At 38.9% G+C, this 20,362-nt stretch overlaps 2 protein-coding genes across 4 annotated transcripts in view; one reads left to right on the top strand and one right to left on the bottom strand.

Moving 5' to 3' along the window:
* Window positions 1–10,834, top strand: part of TSPAN14 (tetraspanin 14) — a 34,371-nt gene extending 23,537 nt beyond the window's left edge. For all 3 annotated transcript variants that reach the window (XM_077183306.1, XM_077183305.1, XM_054637558.2), the window contains exons 4-9: window positions 1,877–2,023; window positions 2,826–2,996; window positions 3,565–3,690; window positions 4,911–4,955; window positions 5,505–5,624; window positions 7,353–10,834. In XM_077183306.1, the coding sequence (XP_077039421.1) occupies window positions 1,877–2,023; window positions 2,826–2,996; window positions 3,565–3,690; window positions 4,911–4,955; window positions 5,505–5,624; window positions 7,353–7,424 (681 nt within the window). In that variant the 3' untranslated portion in view covers window positions 7,425–10,834. The remainder of the gene's footprint in view (window positions 1–1,876; window positions 2,024–2,825; window positions 2,997–3,564; window positions 3,691–4,910; window positions 4,956–5,504; window positions 5,625–7,352) is intronic.
* Window positions 10,835–12,161: 1,327 nt separating this feature from the next.
* Window positions 12,162–20,362, bottom strand: part of LOC129123220 (rap1 GTPase-GDP dissociation stimulator 1-like) — a 31,032-nt gene continuing 22,831 nt past the window's right edge. Inside the window, 5 exon segments of the mRNA XM_054637483.2 lie at window positions 12,162–12,506; window positions 13,715–13,843; window positions 14,854–14,980; window positions 15,858–15,997; window positions 19,437–19,562. Coding sequence (XP_054493458.2) covers window positions 12,373–12,506; window positions 13,715–13,843; window positions 14,854–14,980; window positions 15,858–15,997; window positions 19,437–19,562 — 656 coding nt within the window. The 3' untranslated portion in view covers window positions 12,162–12,372.

A 20,362-nucleotide genomic window follows, 5' to 3' on the forward strand; every position in this document is an offset into this window, starting at 1 on the left:
TGGCAATGGTTATGAATGTTTGAGCATCCTGGTCACACAGGGTTTGGTTTCAGAGCATGTTGATTCTACAAGGATGCTGCATTAGCCCATCTGATCCTGACAGGTGTTTCTTGACTGTGGGGTCTGAGCCAAGATTTGATTAGGTGGGACTCTCATAATTAACCAGGTAGACCAAGTTTTTTAGCTGTGAGGTGTAACAGTTTTTAAAAATGAAAGTGTGTGACTGGTAAAACATTATCTACAAACTAGGACCATTTTGTACTAGCCTGTTTGAACTGTTAGTCACCAGCTGTTGCAAGGCAATTCTGAGTCCTTCAGTTTAATTATTTTTTTTTCCTTTTCATCCCATCAGCCAGTTTTGATATAAACAACTCTGTTTTGCTGTTGCCAAATTAACAGCTCTGACAGAATCTGCTATGGAACATGCTATGAAAGAAGATGGAGTCTTGTGGAACACTGCAGTGCTGTTAATCAATGTCCTCAGCTGATGGAGTTCCTCCAAGGGCACATTTTCTTCTAATGCTGTAGATTTTATTTTGTTAAGTAAGCAATTGAATAAGAAGTGATAGAGATTTTTCCAAGGTCTTATCTTGGGATGCATATCCTTTGCACTTTATTCTAGAATGTATACCTGGTAGAAAGATGGTAATTTGCATTTTATTGAAGGAATTGAGCAGCTTATTCCAAGTGTCTCTGATATTTTGCTCTTACACTAAACATGGTTAGGTTGAGAATATACTCTATAAACAAAAATAGTGAACATGTGTTGACTTTTGTTATTTCTTTGTTTCAAAAGTGAAAATATTTCCTTACTAAGATGTTCTGTGTATTGTTAATGGTTGTATGATGAACACTCAGACTACTTCAGGGCTGCCTGGGTGTCCCTGCAAATCATTCTCATGAAGAGTTTGTTGTTTGTCCCTTCTGTGTTCTACATCTTCCATCTTGTTCTTGCACATACCCTGAGAATCCTGCTATATTTATTTGATGGAGTTTTAATGGTAGCTGGTGTAATAACTTCTTAAAACCTAATCTAGAAAGTATAAGGAGGGTTTTCGCAGTGTTAGCATTGCATTCACATAGATTTAGCAATCTAAGTGCACAGACTTCATAGCAAAGATTATTGTCAGGATAAATGGTTTTTGGATAGTTAACAAAAAAGAAACTATTGCTTCTATGTTGGGAAAATTGCAAATATAGACAATAGGTAAAGGTTTTTGGTGTAAGAATATCAGGGGTGAAAGGGGAGTGTTTAGACTATGCTGTTATATTTCTGAAAGAGTTTGGAGTAGCCCTACTAAGACTCTCTGACACTAGAAGGATTGTAACCAAAAAGAGAGGAAAAATATGCTTCCCGTGAAAACAAAAAAAAGGTTTCCCTCTTTCAAATGTCATCCATAAGGTGCTTTGTCCTTAGAATGTCTTTCCCTTTGTCCCACTTAAACATTAGAATTGGAAAAGTTTTCTTAATATATTTTTTAGGCCGTGATATTGGAGTGCCCTTGTGATTGATGCATTTCAAGTTGATATAAAACATTAATTCTTTTACCTTGAAACTAAGTGAACATTCAGTGGTAGAATTGAGCTTTTGGCACCATCTTGTGGAATTCTGTTTGGCAAATAGGACGATGTAGCCCGAGAAACTGACTTACTAGAAGAATTGCTAGCTATAACTTTAATACTTCCTCTGCTGGGGTGAAGAGAACTGGTATTGTCAGTGACCATTTGACAACAAGACTCTTTTTGTTGGTGTCACTGTTGGCAAGTTCAAGAGTTTGCAGCCAGTTCATTGGGCATCGTGGAAATCATCCAGAAGGAATGCTGAGTGAATGAGATGCTTACAGTGGTCACATTCTGTTCTGGTTTTTTCTTGCAGGGTGTATTGTCTGATCTGACAAAGGTGACTGGTCTTCATGGTCTGGACCCAGTGGTGCTCGTCTTAGTGGTGGGAATAGTGATGTTCACTTTGGGATTTGCTGGTTGTGTGGGAGCACTGAGAGAAAACATCTGCCTGCTGAAGTTTGTAAGTAACATCATTACATGAGGGAGTTATTATATGTGTGAAAGCTGCAAATGATGAACTGGGAGCAAACCCAGATAATTCATGATAGAATTGGTTTGTGGCAAAATACATGGTAAACTTGCTGCCTTGATAAACCTCTGAGTAATGGCATTGAAAGCAGAGTGGTCCTAGCTTATCTATTCTCCTCTTTGTGGAACATGTTCTTCCCTGACTTTTTTAATTTGTTCTGCTCTGCAGTGATGTTATAGTAGGTATATCAGAATCTAACATTGTGTTGTTATGGAACATGCTTAGTCAGTTAGGAATCACTGAGAGAGTATAATATAGTGGAACAAAATCCCTTAAAAACTTTGAAGTTTCTTGTACGTGTTGGCAAAACTTTGGGACTTGAGAGACTGATGTAAAATTTCTTAAATGGTTCTTTTTATACTGAGGCTTCTTCTTTGCTTCAGAGCTAAAAACAGCTAAGCTAGACAAAAAATTAAAAAAAAATAAATTATAAAATTAGAAACAATCCAAGAGGTAATCAAGACTTCTTTAGCCCTGTGTTTTACCGATTCTCGTTTATTATTGTTTTCATTGCTGTGAATAATGACTGTCTGATGGTCTTTTTACTGTCAAGTTCAGGTGACAAAAAAAAAACAACTCTTCCTCTTGGGGTTTCTTTACCTTGTATACTCACTGTGCTCAGTGTCTGTACTGAATCAAAATTCGAACCCAGTTCTGTATCTGTTTCTGGTGGTATAGGAATGCATTCAAAATGAATTAATATTTTCTAATTTAGGACTTTTGTTTTTTACAGTTCTGTGGAACAATTGTGTTTATATTCCTGTTGGAGCTGGCAGTAGCAGTTATGGCTTTCCTGTTCCAGGACTGGGTGAGGGACAGGGTAAAAGAATTCTTTGAGAATAACATTAAATCCTACCGAGACGACATTGACCTCCAGAACATCATTGATTCACTACAGAGAATTGTAAGTTCATATCCTGTCACTTCTTTGATGCCTTCTAGGAGAATATAGATTTTAAAGTTTTCATTTTTTAATAGAATCATAATCATTTGTAGCTAATAGTACTGTTACTGATCTGCTGGTTTCCTTCCTTCTGTATTGAAGGCAGCAGGGAGGGAAGATACCCTGAGGTCCAGGCTTGTTCTGATGTCTGCTGTGGAAGCTCTCTCAGGCATGCATCTGCCTTTGACCTTTCTCATTTGCTCCCCTTTCCCTTGCTCCCTAAGAAAAAGCTTTCTCTTAAAAAATTTGGCAGTGGAACTTATTGTATGACAATTACATCTAAAATGATAATTTTTATGAAATTTCCTTGACATGCTGACCCTTGTTTCCAGGAGCAGTATTCCAGATGTATTGCTTTGATTTCACAGAGCTTGGATTTCATGTCTATTCATTGTTTTTACTCTGCTGTTGTCATTGATTCTGCACAGACTTAGGGATAGTGAAGATTTGTAAGCAAACACTGTTTGGAGGTATTTTAGTGATAATTTATCCACTGAACAAACTTCTGGAATGTATTTGTCTGCTGCAGAACCATTGCTGTGGGGCCCAAGGTCCAGAAGACTGGGACTTCAACATCTACTTTGACTGCAAGAGTGAAAGCAAAAGTCGTGAGAAGTGCGGAGTTCCTTTTTCCTGTTGTATACCTGATCCTGCTGTAAGTTGTTTCCTGGCTTTGTTGTTGCCCTGAGATTGTCAGGTTATCACAGGAAGTACTTCCTGAATAAGGTGTTGAAGGGCTTTGAGGTGTCCTAAATGACTAAAAATCACTCTTGTGCAGACAAACCTTTTTTTGTGTTTCTGTTGCATTCTTTTTAGAGTCCAAATGTGGCAACCTGTTAAGTGAAAATGTGTTGTCACCAGGAATTCAAGCCATTTTGGTATGGTTTGGATCTGAAGCACTGGTGGCTGGCTATTTTTTATTCCCAGTGTGTTGTTTCCTTGGATCCCTGGCCTTTTTCAGGCGTGTAAAGAGCTGAGACCTCTAAGAGTGTGTTTACCCCAGCTGGAATTAATGTTTCACCACCCCTTTGCCAGACAGGCAGGAGTAGCTCCATTTGCTGCTTTGTCAGTAATTAGTGAAGTACTCATGTATGAAGTTGAAAGCTTCTGAGACAGTCCTTGGTTTTGGCAAGGTTTAGGTGCTTATTGGTTAACTTGTTTTACTAAACTTTGTGAAACTTTTGAGTGTTGCAGCAGATGCCAAAATGTGGAGGTAGGGGCTAACTTAGAGTGCTTTATGGTATTATTGGGAATACTTACAGCTTGAAATCCATCCAGCAATCCTTGTGCTGAGAGCCATTGGTAAGTTATATTTAATACCTGGTAGGCTTCTCTGATTGTATTGGCAATCAGCCAAGGAAAGCCTTTGTCAGGGCCATATTCCATGTTCAGATTCCCCAGTAATTATTTTCTAGCCTAGTTTGGAGCAGTACTGTTCAACTGCACATTTTTCTGTTGCTGCTGCTGTATTTAAGGAGGCAGAAGGATGCTTAAGTCTGTTTAATGTGAGATTCTATTATTAATATTTCAATAAAACTTACTATCAGTTTTGTAAATGCAGATGTCTCACCTGTGTGATGGTAGTGCAGTTTTCATGTTAAAAAGTTGCTAGTTGAATGCAAGTGATAGAAGCAGCTGAGATTTCTGATGCAGGATATCATCTGATATCATCATCTATAGTACACACCTTTGCTTTGTCATTAATTTTCTTCTGTTCTGCTAGGGCTTTGCTTGTTCTTGCTAAAAATGCTTTAAAAAATGTTTGGCTCTGACAATTGATTTGTTTATGGATATAAAAGATAGAAAAACTTGCTGTGAACAGAAGTGAGTACAAGTAAATTGATTTGTTTATTTAAAATCTCTTTTGCTTTGCAGCAAAAAGTTGTGAATACACAATGTGGCTATGATATCAGAAAGAAGGTAAGGTGCTGTCTGTCATGTTCTGTGCCTGCATAGACAAAACTAAAACTGGTGGGATTGCTGATAGATGTGTCAGCTCAAAATTCTAGGAGCTAATAACTGTCCTACATCATACTACAGGTGTAGAGCAAGGTAGACATTGTCCTTTGTTTAAAGTAACCTCCTGCTGTGGGAGGGGAGAGAAAACAAGTGGGAACAGGTGAGGGGAAAGGTGGATTTAAAAAAGGGATAGGATTTGGATTTCAAGTGTTCATTTCAATTACCAATTGTAATAGTCTAAATCTGCTGATCTGTTGTTTGCTAATTTGACCATCTATCATCTGCTAGTCTATTATCTGCTAATTTTACTGTGTTTCTAATAAACATGATTTTCAGGAAGATAGAAATATCAATGCCTGACATTCTCCAATTCACATGTGTATTTTTGAAGTGTGGTTAAAAACTTTACTGCAAAAGTGACAAGACATTAGCCTAGCTAGATCATGTGATTGATCTTATAGTAAAGTTGAGCAGAAAAGTAAAATTCTTATTCTTCCTTTTTACATTCAGAGCAAAAGTCAATGGGATGATCAGATTTTTGTCAAAGGATGTATCCATGCACTTGAAGCTTGGTTACCCCGAAATATCTACATTGTTGCAGGTGTCTTCATAGCTATCTCACTGCTCCAGGTTAGTTGTTATTGCTATGATTCTTTGAAAAATTGTCATGTTTGTAGGTAAAGACCTGCTGAAGGTAAAAGTAATTATGGACAGGTGTAATAAATATTTTGAATGTGGATTTTTTAGGTTTGATAAGAGGATGGTAGGAGCACCTATTATAGTAGAGGGGAGTTAGTGTGAAAACACCTGTTGCACAAAGCAGTGAAGGTTATAATAAAAATACAGTGCAGTAATAATAGTGTGTGATAATTGGGATATATATTGTAATATTAATATGGTCATATGTAATATACAATTATTATATAAAATATTCCCTGTGTTTCAACGTCATTAAGGAGGGGGGATCTGCTGTCTGCTGCAGTAGATCTGAGCTCCAGCTTTCTATCACAAATCTGAACTAAGCTACAGCCTTGTCCTTCATGCTGAGGCTACCTCAGCTGGCTGTAGATAACCTGCAGTGGCTGACCTAAAGTGGCTGTGGCATGCTGCTCAAAAAGGTTGGGAATGTAAGAGCAGGGAAATAGGTGAACAGGTAGCAAATGTGATGTTAGCAGAACCAGATGGAAGATGGTGACTTCTGTTACCTCATCAGTGCTTGGTACATCAGAGAGGGAGCTGAAACTCTCACTAAAGCATCTTACATTACTGCTTTCAAGGTGGATGCTGCTTTCATTGTGGCAGTTGTTTGTACTGCGTTCTATGCTATGAAATTCCTTCACTTCAATGGGAAACAATAAACTTTAATTCTGCTACGGAAAGTATTTTCTATGTAATTGACAATAGTTAGTATGGAGTACTAGCAAAAGTCCTTCCTCCAACCCTGGTAATACTGCCCTCTGTAGCTTAGGGTCTGATATGTTTTTATCACCATCTGGTGATAATGCTTCTATGGGGTTGAGAAATGCTGTGCTAAGAACAGCACCTCTTGCTAGGAAGAGGGTCAAGACACAAAGTTTAATCATTTGGCAGTGTGTTGATTGACAATAACTTGACAATGCTGTTCTCTATTCATGTCCCAAGACTCTGTGAAACCACTTTCAGTTATTTGTGTTTTCCAATTGGGTCTTTCTTGTGCATTAAGCTATTTTATTGTGGGACTGAGAATTAGACATAACCTGACATTTAAATGAAATCTTCTGGCTTTCCAAAACTTCACCCCAGTTTTATATTATTGCTAAGAGTGCTTTAGGGAGTTTGCTGAGTTACAAGTTTATCCTCAGTTTGTAAAGGAAGATTTCCCTGAGAACTGACATGAATGTTAAAATTTCAAATTTCAGATGTCTCTGAATAATCTGGGACTACTCTGTTGTCTGTGACAAGAATTTCATTTTAGTACTGGTAATTGTACATTCTGTCTGTATTTATAAAAATTGATCTGAAAACTGACTGGGTTGTTATTCAAAGTTGTGGAACGAATGCAAATGTCTGCTTTGTAGCTTTAGCAGTAGGTAAGCATGGGTGTTTATGACACTCAGGCTTGGTGAAGTGGGTTTGTTCTAGCTCTAAGGCATCTGAAAGCTTATTATTTTGAAGGCTGCTGAAGTTTTACATGAAAGCATCTTTCTCATGAGTTTTATTACCTGCAGGATTCTGTTGCCTTTATTACCTTTTAGTAATGGCTATGTTTTGATGGATGATCTTGGCTATGAAATATCTGAACCTGCCAACAAACATCTTGCAGACTGGTGCATTACAAGTGTTTTATCTCACAAAATGGTGTATTTTTTATCTTTTTAGATTTTTGGGATTTTCCTAGCCAGGACATTGATTTCTGATATTGAAGCTGTAAAGGCAAGTAATGCCTTCTGAATATGAAAGCAGACCCATGTTGCAAGACAGTGTATGTTAAGATGATTGATTGGACACCGAGGCAGAAGAAATGCACAGACCATGAAATACTCCTGTTGTTAAAAGCCTTATGTGGATTTTTTTTTCCCCTGCTCATGGTTTTTGTTAAAAGCTGTTACAAAAAACAATCACCAAATACATGCTGTCTACCTTTTTTCTGGCAAGACAACTCAGCGCACCAGCGTTGGTCTCTGAGGAAGAAATGGAATTTCCCAGGACACTGGCAGAGCAGATTTTCAAGACTGTAGCAGGGAGCCATGAAACTGCTTTTCTTGAAGGATTGCTATGAAGATTGTTCTGTCTTCACTTCTGTCTTCTGTCTTAAAATGTAATCTTGTCAAATGTCACTTGCTGATTTCTTCAGAACCTTGCAATCATGTTAATCTCTCCAGTAGACTTATCCAGCCGTTTTTGGCAGCATCTCCAGCAACCATAACCAGAAATTGGGAAAAAAAATCACAAAATGTCCAGATCTTTAGTTGATTTTAGGTTGTGCAAATCCCACGCTATTTTGAATAATTCAAGCCTGCTCCCAGGATGGGAAAAATCTGACTATCTATAGCATTAAGTCTTAAAAATCTCCATTTCAGGCAAGAGGGTGTAAAGCCCTAATGCTGTTTCCTGTCTGAGAAAAATGTAAATATTCTTTATTTATAGAAGAAAAACCTCTTTAAAAATGCTTATCCTGTCAATGATCAGTAATAGCTTTAAAAAGGGCTGTCTGCATACACTTCAGAATGCAGCTTGTTTCAGTAGGTAGCAAGCATGCTGTGCTAGCTGTTGATGGCTTTTGTTATTCCTCTAGTTTCTGTCACAACTGCTATGTTGATCTTCACAAGTTTTAACTGCCACTACCAGGACTGATGAAAGACTTGCAAATTCAGTGTTAATGTCATTTTCTACATGAAACTGAACTAGTCCTTCTTATGTCAGGGTTTTCATTTTAATCAAGAGAAAATGAAACTCTTCTTCCAATCCTCCTTTGTGGGGATTAGTAGATGGATCTGTAGGTCAGTAGGGGTTCCAGTCTCTTCTGTAAGACTTTGGTGTTGTCTCCTTAGCTGTAAGGTGGAAGTCTGTGGCTGAAGTGTTTTTGGAAGTAGCTGTAGCTGTCAGTCTTACTGTGGGCCATATAACTAACATCATTTACTGCTTCCGGTGACACCAGGGTTTTCAGGGAGAGCAGGTTCACTTACATTGCCTAACACAGTGTAAATTTTAGAAAAGTATCTATTTTTATAATGATATTTTACTATATGTAGTGTGCCTGAAGATTTAATACTTGTCTTTCTAAAGTATATGGCTTTCTTTGGAAGCCAAGCTTTTAAATATATTATGTTCTTTTTTCCTATTATGCATATATTAACAATCATTTCACTGGCAAAAGTTGATCAACAGTAAGAATCTTTGTGTCTGGTGTCCAGACACAATTGTCCAGACACCCTTCTTGCTTGTAATCTGTGAAGCACTTCAGACAGTGCTCATGTGTACTTCAGCTTTCATAGTTCTTTTTCTGGCCAGTGATTGAGACACAACAGGAAAAGGAAGCTTGTCTAAGGATGGCTGATTTCCTTACAGTAGCAGAGAATAGTCTGCTATTAACTCATCTAAAAACCTGCAAGTTAAATGGCTGGAAGTACACTGTGACTTTTTAAATTGGGTATACAACAAGAAAACAATAGCAGTAGATCACTGAGGGGAGAGCAAGAGGCATTTCTTCTGTAAAGCCATGAATTTGAGGTCTGTGTTACCTTTTTGTTGAATCTGATCCATGAGAAGCAGCCAGAAATGTGTGATTGTAATACAGCTTGGTAAGCAGCAGAGTAGTGGCCAGCAAACTTTGCTTTAAATTCTGGTGCTTGAAACTTTGTAACACCTCATCAGCCGACTTACTTGGTTATGTGTGATAATCTGATGTATGTAAAATCAGAGAAGGCAGATTCCTGTTTGGAAGTTTTTAGTCATAAAACCTTGCATTGAAAACACCAGCTAGAGAGTACATTTCCCTTTGCCAGTTTCTGACACAGGCAGCTGCTAGTGCTAGGAAGGAATTCCAGCGATTTGGTGAAAATCATTCTGGAGTCAAAGATGGCTGTGGAGCTCATGCACTGAAATTAGCTGCTGACAAGAGCCAGCATTACAGATTACAATTCCAGGGTCTGCAAATCTTGCCAAGTTACCTGAAGACTAATTAATACTTCATTTTTTTGAAGCACTGTTTGTATGCAAACCAGAATTTAACTGAAGTATTGTATTTCCACAGTTAATTCTTAATGGCTTTGGCCATATTAACACCAGCCTTTGTATCAGTGTTTCAGTTATTTGGAACTGAATTTGAGGGAAGTTCAACTTATTTGAGGACCTTTAAATTCATGGAGGGATTTGTCTTTTTTGCCATTGTGGATAAACTTCTCTATGCTTATTCAGTGTAATTTTTTAAATCCTGGGGCTCTAGGTTGTTTTGCCCCTGTATGTTCTGAAGTACACCCATACTTGGCTGGTGTAATTTCAGACTTGTAAGGGGAACACTTTCTACTTAGTTTTATTTAGCACCTTCTCTGTGGACCTGCAGTGACTTCATGGCTGAAGATTTAGGTTATGGTCTAAAATAAGTCTTGTCAGCAAAAGCAGCTGGGTGTGAGCCTGCCTCTGAAGCCTCAAAGGAAAATTATTTCAGTGATCTCACTGAGAGGTCTGATACATTGTTGATGTTGAGATTTCAGCGGTTGCATTTGGAACAAGTTCACAAACACTACAGTGGAACCAAGGTGTTTCATGAAGATGTCAAAAGAGGTCAGACTTGAAGAACTGGACTGAGAGAAGCAAACGTCAATGTGATATCTTTTATTTCTCAGAAATGAGCACAACTTATTTCCGTTAAGCAATGTATGTATGTGTCAGTGTGTTTGACAGTGCAGCTGCCTCTGGTGTTATTGATACAACTGCATTTGGACACAGTTTCCCTGTACATGAAGAGGAGGATGAATAGAAGCACTGAAAAAAGTGCAGTGACCAAAGGACCTTGGGTTGCCTTGTGAAAACCTGAATGTTTCTTCCCAAGAGATCTTTAGCTTTGGTGAGCTCATGCAGTGCCATGTGGACAGACTTGTGCTCCCAGTCCATGGAGCTTGATGTGGCCATTGATTTAGGTGTAGAACTGCCTTCCTTGGGTTTTGTATCCCCATCCCATCCTTCCCTCTTTCTTCCCCTTACTGCCTGTGCATTGTCATGCAGCTTGAACATTGTTCAGCCACTGGGAGGGGAGCTCCTGTCTCCTCATCTGAGATGGCTTTTCTGAATGACTTTCAATATATTTTTTTTCTCAAGCCTTAAATTTGATTAAATAAAATTCAATATTTTCTACTCCTGGAGTTTGATTCCTGAGATTTGTTGCTTACAGTCACTATTATTTCACTCTTGAAGGTTTAGACTGGCTACTGAGACTGCAGTTTGTGGATAACCCAGAAATGGTGAAGGTCCAGGAGTGCTTGGTTTTGTATTTTGCTGAAAATATTTCTTAATATTTTTTCTTTTCAGTTTGAGTTGTTGAATAATAGATGAGACTGATGCTTTTCTCTGTATTTTTAATGGAAAGCCATGAACAAGTGAAGAGCTGCAGGATGGTGTAGAGTAACTATTCCATCTCTGGAAATTGAAAAAAGTTAAAAGTGCTGTTTTTCTTTTCTCCTATTATGTGGTCAAAACTTAGTTGTGTGTTACTCAGCAAGTGTCACTTCTCTTGGGTGGTTTTATGAAATGCCCTTTCTCAAGGCCACTCCTGAAAGTGATATTTGGTGATGAGTGTCATGGGCTAAGTAGTGCTACTGGGTTTTGCAAGTGGGAAAGCTTTTGTGGGAACTAAGTTGTTGTGTTTGTTTGCAGACATATGCCAGTTGTTCTCAAATTGAGAACATGAAACCTTGTTGACTTCTAAATATAGTCTGCTTTATAATAGGTTTCTGAAGATCAGTGTTGTTTATTTTTTTTCCCCAATAGATTTTCTGCTGGCTAAAAAAAAAAAGTAATTGCTCCCAAGCTTTTCAGTCTCTACCACTTCATTGTTTTGAATTTGATCTTCTAGGTCTGGACAGCATGACTCTGCAATGTACCTTCAACTGCTTCAAAAATTTCCCATAAGAACAAGTTGTGGAATAAATCTGTTACCTTCTCATCTAGTGATCTTTTTAAATACAAAAGGCTTCCACAGAAATGTTTACTTTTTTTTTTCCATTATCTAAAGTTAAACCCAGGTTCTCTTATGGGTGGTAGTGGGAATGCTGGCTGCCTCCACATCCTCACCCCTGCCCACTTGTAATTTCTGACTGGCTTTATTTCTTTGTCTTGTCCAAGTACTGTGTGTTCACTGACTGTGGTTTCATGTAAACTTTGCTTCTGCAGAGTCTCATTCCAGTAGGTGCAACTCTAAAGTCAGGACAAGACTGTAGCCTCAAGTATTTAGAATATAATCTAACTCATGTTTCAGGTTGCATGATAAAAGCTTAAGGCTTTTATACAATTATTTTATAGTCCCATTGATACAAGAAAAATTGCAAGTGTGTATCCTAATCTCACAAAACCAATCTCACAAAACCAAGCTGCTGAAAAATGTATAACAAGTGGTAATTGCCTGATGTTTCTCCTGTGATGTTTCTTAACCCCATTTGCTTGACAGGACTTTTTCCTGCTGCTGTGTTTTTCCTGTGTGTTAGTGGCTCAGTGAGGAGCAGCAGTGGTGCAAGTATCAGGCCAAAGAGATGTGCTAATGAGGAGGTTTTTATACACAGCTTTCAAAGCAGGAGCTGCACTGGCCTTCAGCAGTGCTGGTTGTGCAGCAGCATGACCAAGGCAAGTGTTGCTGGTGGTGTGTGCCTCAGCAGCAGAGCTGCCTTGCCATGTGGGAGAAGGGAGGTTAGTGGGGTGTCTCTCCTCTCAAAACCTGTAATGTTGTGATGGCTCCCTTGACCACATCTGCATTGCTGTGGCTGCAGAGTTGCTCAAGGGTGTCTTTGATCTTGTCCTCTTCTATTTCTTGTCTCAGATCACCTGAATGGGAATTGAAATGATGACTTTTGGTTATCTGCCATGGCCTAGTGGCTCCCAACAATTGTTGTAAGATAAAAGTTTGGAGTACTTGCTGTTCGTAATAAGCTGCTTCAATTAAAACATTTGTTTCAATAGATACCCTTTCAGCCATTGGAAGTATTGGCCAGATTAAGGTTTTTTCCTCTTACTTGACTTCTAAGAACTAATTGACAGAAAATAAAAGGAGATTTTGAAATTCTAATACAGGACAATTTCTGGCACTTTTTTGCCTGTCTGCTTTTTGCTACCATTCCATGTTAGTTAGACTCAGCTCTTAGCCTTACAGTTAGTCTATAAAATGCTAAGTATATACATCTCTAGGAAAAAGTCTTATAGATTGTATCTGTTATGTCAATACTTCATAGTAGCACTAGAAGCTACAAGTTCTTTATCCCTATTCCAGTATCTGTGTGGCTACAGGGATAAAATAGAGAATACTGCAAAATGCAGCTTGTCTGTCAATACAGGATTTAAAAGGCAGCTCACCTTGTGATCCATCCTTGCCCAACTACAATTGTTATTTTCAATTTATGTAATTTTTTTTAAGATGTGAGAAACTGCCACGAGATTTTTGGACTCCTGTTTTCAAGGTGATTGTTTTCATTTAGTGGTACACATCTGGGATAGTCCCATCCTGCTGGAAGCATTTGAAGTCTTCCCTGACCATGGAGTGAAACTGAAATGGTGCCTTTCACGTGCTTTACTCAGTCACTGTGTGAAGGCAGCATTGCTAAAATGGCAGCTTTATCTCAGCTTCTGGTTTGCTCACAGCGCAGGCAGAGCAAATGTCTGCCCGCCTATGAGCATGGTACAGACTTTTGCTTGGGACACAAAAATGCTCTGGGACTGCCAGGCATTTGTGCATGGTGAAGTTGGACAAAGATGCTTTTACTCCAGGACTCTAGTTTTGCTATTTTGAGACTTGGTAATGCCACTGACTCACTGGAATGAAGCCTTCCTCTCTTTATTTTATTCAACTAAAGGTTTAATCAGCTTTTCACAGAGAAGGAAACTACTTGACTCTGATTTTTGGTGATCAATACAGAATGAACCTCTAATATCCTTTACTCATTCACTAGAGCATTGCAGGAAGCATATTTTGGTAACAAAAACCACTTTTCTTCACAAACATTCATCCTTCTGTCACAGACAATTTAAAATGAGGTTACCTGAATTAAGAAGTCTGCACAAAAGGCCCATTGAATTGTATTTCACCTCAGGACTTGTGTTATCATCTCGTAGAAGTTTGTGTAAGCTCTGAACTAGCTGTGATTCTTTAAAAGATTCTTCAAGAGTTTCTGAAAAATAAGTAAAGAAATGGTAACCCTGAGCTGTTATCTGAAAAGAAACTATAAAGTGAATATGTTTCCGTTTTTAAAGAAAATTGTGCACTGGCTTCATTTCAAACTGGCTATACAGGGATGTCTTGAGCATCTCTCTTCTGCACTGAAGAATTTCTGTGCTCTTTTCTGTACAGAATTTCTTTACTGGCCTTATTCTTGAAGACAGGACCAGTCTACTATTGACTGTATATAATTAACCTTGTAGTAAATTAAAACCTGCAATGTTCAGTGCTAGAAAGGTTGCCTAAATGAGTTGGAGAGTTTTAATGGTAGACAAGCAGTAAAACTGGGCTCTTCAGTCTTATGTGTTGGTAAAGAAAATCACAAATTTCAAGTGCATTTTTCTTTTCAGTTTATCTTTTGAGGTACTTAGGTTTCTGTGGTGTCTCTTTATTGTAATAAATTCAGACCTATTTTCAAGTTATACAGGAAAAGTCTGAAAACATTTGTACCTAACTCTGAAAATTAGCTCAGGAAAGGTAGTTTGAATCTTGACTGTTTTCTCACTTGTTTTATTTGCAGCTTCTACAATGCCTTTTTATTTATGCTTCTGCTTTATTCTTTCCTCATGTTTGTTTGAAGATTATTTCTGCTACTTAGTCTTCATTGTCCATTTGAGTATATTATTTGTCCTTCATTTAGCTTTTGTCATCTTTTTTTATCTCCACCTTCACTTCCCCCTTTTTTTTGTAGGTTTCTACCATCATATTGTGCTACTCAAATAGTGCCTGTCCACACAGCATGATAATTTGACTGTATCCTAAATTAAAAAAATCCTTCAGACCATTCCCAAAGCCTATTGATTTTATGATCTGAATGATGACAACCTTTATTTCATGCTGAAGAGCTAAATCTAGACAAGAAACATGCTTTTTTTTGTACATGTTACCTAGAATTAACAGCATGACAGTATTTCTTAATAATTGAGGATCTTACACAGATAAATGCTTTTAGGAGGAAAATACCTAAATCGATGGCAGATGCTATTGCCAAAGCATTCAGAGCCTCATTCTGCATGGCAGCTTGTTCACTTGTTGTCATGGAAACCAGATGCTTCACTCCTTGTGCTGCCTGGATGGCTTTGACCACTTCCTGTGAAAGCAAAGGTAAAACAGATGGAAATCTAATATAGGAATGCAATAGAATGAAGAGGGAAATGAGATTGCACCCTTCAGCTTCTGAATAGAGTGAAATTTTGTTAGCTGCAGTGCAAACTGACAATATTCAAAGACTAGGGATAACATTGCTTTTGGCACTGATCATACATGTCTGCTTGGGGCTGGTCTAATATACCTGGAATATCAATACTTAGAATTAACTATAGATGCAAATCTGTAAGGCAAATATATATTTTTTCTTGTTTCAATTTGTCCTTATTCCACTCTTCATTTCAAGCCATCAAACTAGCAAGGATTAGTTTTGCTTTATCAAAGCTTGTGCAGAGAGTATCTACTTCTTTAGTCACTACCTCATAGTAAAGCATGTCTGGGATGCTTGTGTGTAATAGCACAATTTACAAAAACCAGAAGCCTGTTTGAAAATGCCAGCATGTAAAGATCATGCCAGATTTGTCCATCATGGATAAGTGGGCTCTTTGGAGTTTCCAGAGGACGGACATTTAGGACAGCTCTGGATTATTACTTTTACCATTTTAATTTGAAACATATTTATTGCCATAGAAAAGCTTTACCTGCTCATTACCATTTGTCAAGCCTTACTAGAGCAGGGTCAGTGTTGACAAGTGACAGAAAGTGACCATGGTGCTGGTTTCTGTGAGGTGTCTGTGCTTATGGAGTGCACAGGTCTCCCCCTTACTGGTATTGAGGCAGACCAGAGAGGTTCTCACTGTGAACCTTCCTGGTTTTCATTATAGAGCTGCATGTGCTGTTTAATCCCTAGCTCTGTCTACAAGCTTTAAAAGTACTTGAGAAGGATGGAGTAGAAAGGTGTCAGAGCAGGGTTCTGGTACCTGGGATCTGTTGTGGTGCAGGATGGATGCCAGCAGCCGGTTGGCCTCACCGCAGATGCCGCTGTGCTTGCTCCCACTGCACCACTGCACCAGCCTGTCGAGCAGCAGCGGGTCCTGGCCCAGGAGTTCAGCTGCATCAGCTGAAGAGAAGAGCATCACCAAGAGGCATTCAAAATCAGACCCCTCAGTCTGTCTGCCACAGGAATGCCAATGTAGAAGTAACTGGGGTGGTGGACCTGTGTCCAGCAACCTCCAAGAACTCTAATTGAAGCTCTGAGCTTCTTTTAAAAGATCTTGGAAATAGTTTCCAAAGGAATCGTGCAGGGGAAGGACAAAATAAGCTGTGTCAATAGATCTATCGTTTTAAAGGGGCTGCTGAAGTAGGGCTTAAAATAAGCAGCTTTCTGTCTTTGAAAACAAATATTCTGTTGTGATACTTCAGGAGACCCATCCCTTTCCCACTTGGCTTTTGGCACTTGCACTTTGAGCCCTGCACAAATGTAAGTGTGGGCTCTGGGTGTGATGGTGGTCACAGGGGTCTTATGTTGAAGGAAGAGATGAGAATGTTGACTGTATGTTCAGAAGGCTTGATTTATTATTTTATGATATATATACATTAAAACTATACGAAAAAGAATAGAAGGAAAGGTTTCATCTCAGAAGGTTAGCTAAGCTAAGAATAGAAAAGACAAGAATGACAACAAAGCAGCTGCCTCAGACTCTCTGTCTGAGCTAGCTATGCTGTGGTTGGCTATTAATTACAAACAAGCACATGAGACTAATCACAGATGGACTTGTTGCATTCCACAGCAGCAGATAACCATTGTTTACATTTTGTTCCTGAAGCCTCTCAGCTTCTCAGGAAGAAAAAATCTCAAGAAAAAGATTTTCACAAAAAGATGTCTGCAACACTCTGGGGAGCCTATTCATACTGTTTCAGTGATAATTCATTTTGGTGATAATTCATTACTGTTGGTAGTGTGGGAAGCCAAGGCTTAGTACAGAATGGCAGCATGTCAGTAATTGGATGGCCTGAGTCTGAAGAATATGTGTTGCACCATGTATAAGGCATTATCAGAAATTCCCCTTACTGTGTAAGAGCCTTTTAATTTGCATTCCCCTGCATTTCAGGAACCCTATCTCAAGACTTGCTAGAAATATTTGTGTCTGTGGTTGACATTTGAAAAAAACCTCACTAGATAACTTGTCCTAAGAAGTGGAACTCTAATTATGTGAACATCTGTAATTGAAGGGTTACAGGATTTGATAGAAGCACCACCCTGCTCCTGTTCCTTTACCTGTCCCTTTCTCTGTACACTGCATTTCTTTTGAGATAGGCTGGAAGAATGAGATGGAGCATGTACTAGAAGGTCAGTGTCAATAAACCCATGATGACTCTGGATATTTTCCAGAAGCTGTAAGTCAGCCCATGCTCTGTCTGTTTTGGGGGAGGGAGGTGGGGAAGTGTACACACTTGCTTTTTAATTTGTCCAGTATGCTAAGGAACAATCCACATTTCAAAATCCCACAAGGAATCTGGGAGCTTATAGCCTAGCTGGCATACTTTGTTTTGAGACAAGAGTTACTGGGTATTGCAGAGCTACCTGCATGTTATCTCCTGTAACACAAGACTCTTGTTTCTAGTCAGATGTTCCTTGTTAGTCTGCAGAGAGCACAGTAATCCAGCTTAGTACAGGATGTTGAATTAAGAGGCTGGAGGATGGAACCAGTTTGAGATTTGTGGCAGAGGCGGTTTCTTTACTCAGTTTGACAGGCAGTAGAGCTCTTTGAGATAAACTCCAGTTAGTTACTCTTAACAGGAAGATCTTTTAACTTATAATTTATTCAAATTTGTCATTTTATAAGGGTGAACTTTCAGTTGTGCTGAAAGTCCTTTGGCTACTGAAGTGCACAAATTATTTTGCTCCTCTGAGGCCGAATGGTGGAAGAGCCAGGAGTTCACATCTCTTTAGAGTAATGAAGCTGATGGATCTGCCTGCAGTTTTCTGTGGTTAGCAAGAAACCTGCCTCTTCTAGTCTGTGAGCCTCAGCATGCCTGCTGATAGTCAGAGTAATGAATTTATACTAGATAAGGCAATTAACTAATTTAGTGTGGACTTCTTAGTAGATATGTGTTCATAAGAGTTTCAGGCTGAGTTAATTAAAGGCAATGTTAGCTCATGGGTAAACAGAAGAGAAGGTAAATACAAGTGGGAGAATTGTGTGTTCATAAGTGGGAATGGATAAACATTGAGTCTCCTACATATTTTATTCTACTTTGCAGTTTGATAATTAATTTGTTTCAGATTCAGAAGTTGTACCTTCTGCCAAATTCTGACTTTGTATTAGGGCTGGTAAATAAAATTTTGAAAGATCTAAATTATCAAGCACTAAATTATCTATGTTACTTCAATGTCTCAATTTTAAATGCTTATTGCCTTGTCACAATTGAGATATGACTTTGGAGAAATGACCTTACAATGACTTTTTCAAAGCCTCAGGACAAGAAGATGCTAGGTTTCTATGTGTCTTCCAATGTTTATTTCCTACCACAGTGAAATGTAAGTGAAAGCAGCTTTTCACTGGATTGGAAGTAGTGCAAATTAATAGAAGGACTAGATCTAAATTTTCTATCATGCATGTTAATTTGATGAAAGATGCAAATAGTTCTCATATTAAGTGGTGTCTGCAGTAGTGCAATGGAGTGTAGCAGAGTGAGGTTTTATTCTCTTCCATATAACTAATGAAGTATGTCTGTAATTGTCCTACATCAGTTATCACTTCCCATCACAAAATGGTCATAACTATTCTAGTTTTAACTGATGTTATTCCTGCATATCAAGGAATCAGTACTGATTAGTGCTGTAGAGCAGCTGCTCTGGCAATGTGAAAGACCATACCAAACTGCACCCTTGTTTTGTGTCACTGTCTGGTAAGAGCTAAGTAAGCCCAAGGATAAATTAGGATATTGAAGTATATCTTAATGTAATTCCAACATTGCATTTTGAGAAACATGCACAATGATGTGCACAGAAAGATTGTTGTTGCTTTTGCATACCCCCCTCTGTGTTAAACTGAATGAAGTTCAAGTAGATAATCCAATACATTAACATGAAAAGTAAGTTCAACATTTGAGCCACATAAGCAAGATAAAATGGGCAACATTTATAGAAAGACTGGTAGAAATTAATTTCTCCTGCCTTGTTCCTCCCCAGCTTCCTTTATTCCTCTTGTGTTCTCTAGTTCTTTATTGATTTGCTGTCCTGTGATTTGACATTAAAATCTGTCTCTTTTTCATCAGACTCCTGCCTTGCTGCTGCATGTGGTGAAAAACATCTTCTTTTTAGGCCTTTGCCCGTTCTCACTGACTGCTACAGATTTGTTCCATGTGGTTTGTTTCTCAACCACCTCTGAGGCTAACTGGGGCAGTCTGGAAAGCGTGCAGCCTCTGGCAGTAATCTCTGCTGGAAGCTCTCCAGATGGAGTGGAATTGGGTTAGCAGGACACTCAGCCTGTTTTGCAGGGGGAGGGAGGAGGGGAGCTGAGGGCTGATGTCAGTGAGCACTGGCAGGTGCCTACCTTGACCATCTGCTAGTGTCCGTAACGTCCCCAGGAGTCTGAACTGCACAGGAGGGCTCTCTGACCTTAGCAGCGCCTCGATCCGCTCGGCAACACCTTCCTCCAGCATCTGACCCTTGCTGACAACTACAAAATGGGAAAGAGGGCTTGATGTGAGGCTCAGTAATGGCACAAACATCTGAAAATGTAGATATGACACAACTGTTGTGAATTGTGTGCTGTGTTAGGCTTCTAGTGAAAAGTCCAACTTGTTAGTGAGCTCAGAAATTAAATCAGGGCTACCTGATTGCTTAGACTTGTCTTTTGGGCTAAAGCTTTCGTAGGAACTGCTCTTGGGTAGTTTTGGTCACTTTTGGTCTTAGCCCTGCCCAGAACAAAGTACATAAACCACAGCATTGTTGGTTGTTTCTCTTCCTTTTTCTAATTGTAATAGATTGTCCACCCACTTGGGCAGTCGCTGGAGGAAGCCTGTTCTGTGCTAGCTCACTTTAACTGAACTGGGGGCAGAAGTGATTTACTCAGCCATATTTCTTGGAAATAGATTTTCTTTTTGTATTTGAGCTCACTGATGCCCTGTTGTTCATGCCTTTGTTTCTGTGCTTTCCTCTCCTCATTTTTGTGTCTTTGCTCCAGTGGTTGGTGCAGTAAATCCCTTGTAATAATCAGAAGCTTGTCTGCAAGGAGTCTTAATACTGCTTAACTGTGCTACCACAAGCTGCTTCCTCCAGAGCATTTTTTTTTTTTTCTATCCTCTGCATATATTTTTGGGGGAGTGGTGAGGAAGATTGGACAGTGAAATGAGGGAATTAACTGTTATATCCCTCATCCTTTTATTGGGCAAATGGAGAAGCACAGTCTATTAAGCTAACTTACTCTTAATGTTCTTGTTCTTCAGTGGCACAGACTGACTCCTTTTACTAGATCAT

This window comes from Agelaius phoeniceus, chromosome 9, assembly GCF_051311805.1.
Source record: "Agelaius phoeniceus isolate bAgePho1 chromosome 9, bAgePho1.hap1, whole genome shotgun sequence".
NCBI lineage: Eukaryota > Metazoa > Chordata > Aves > Passeriformes > Icteridae > Agelaius > Agelaius phoeniceus.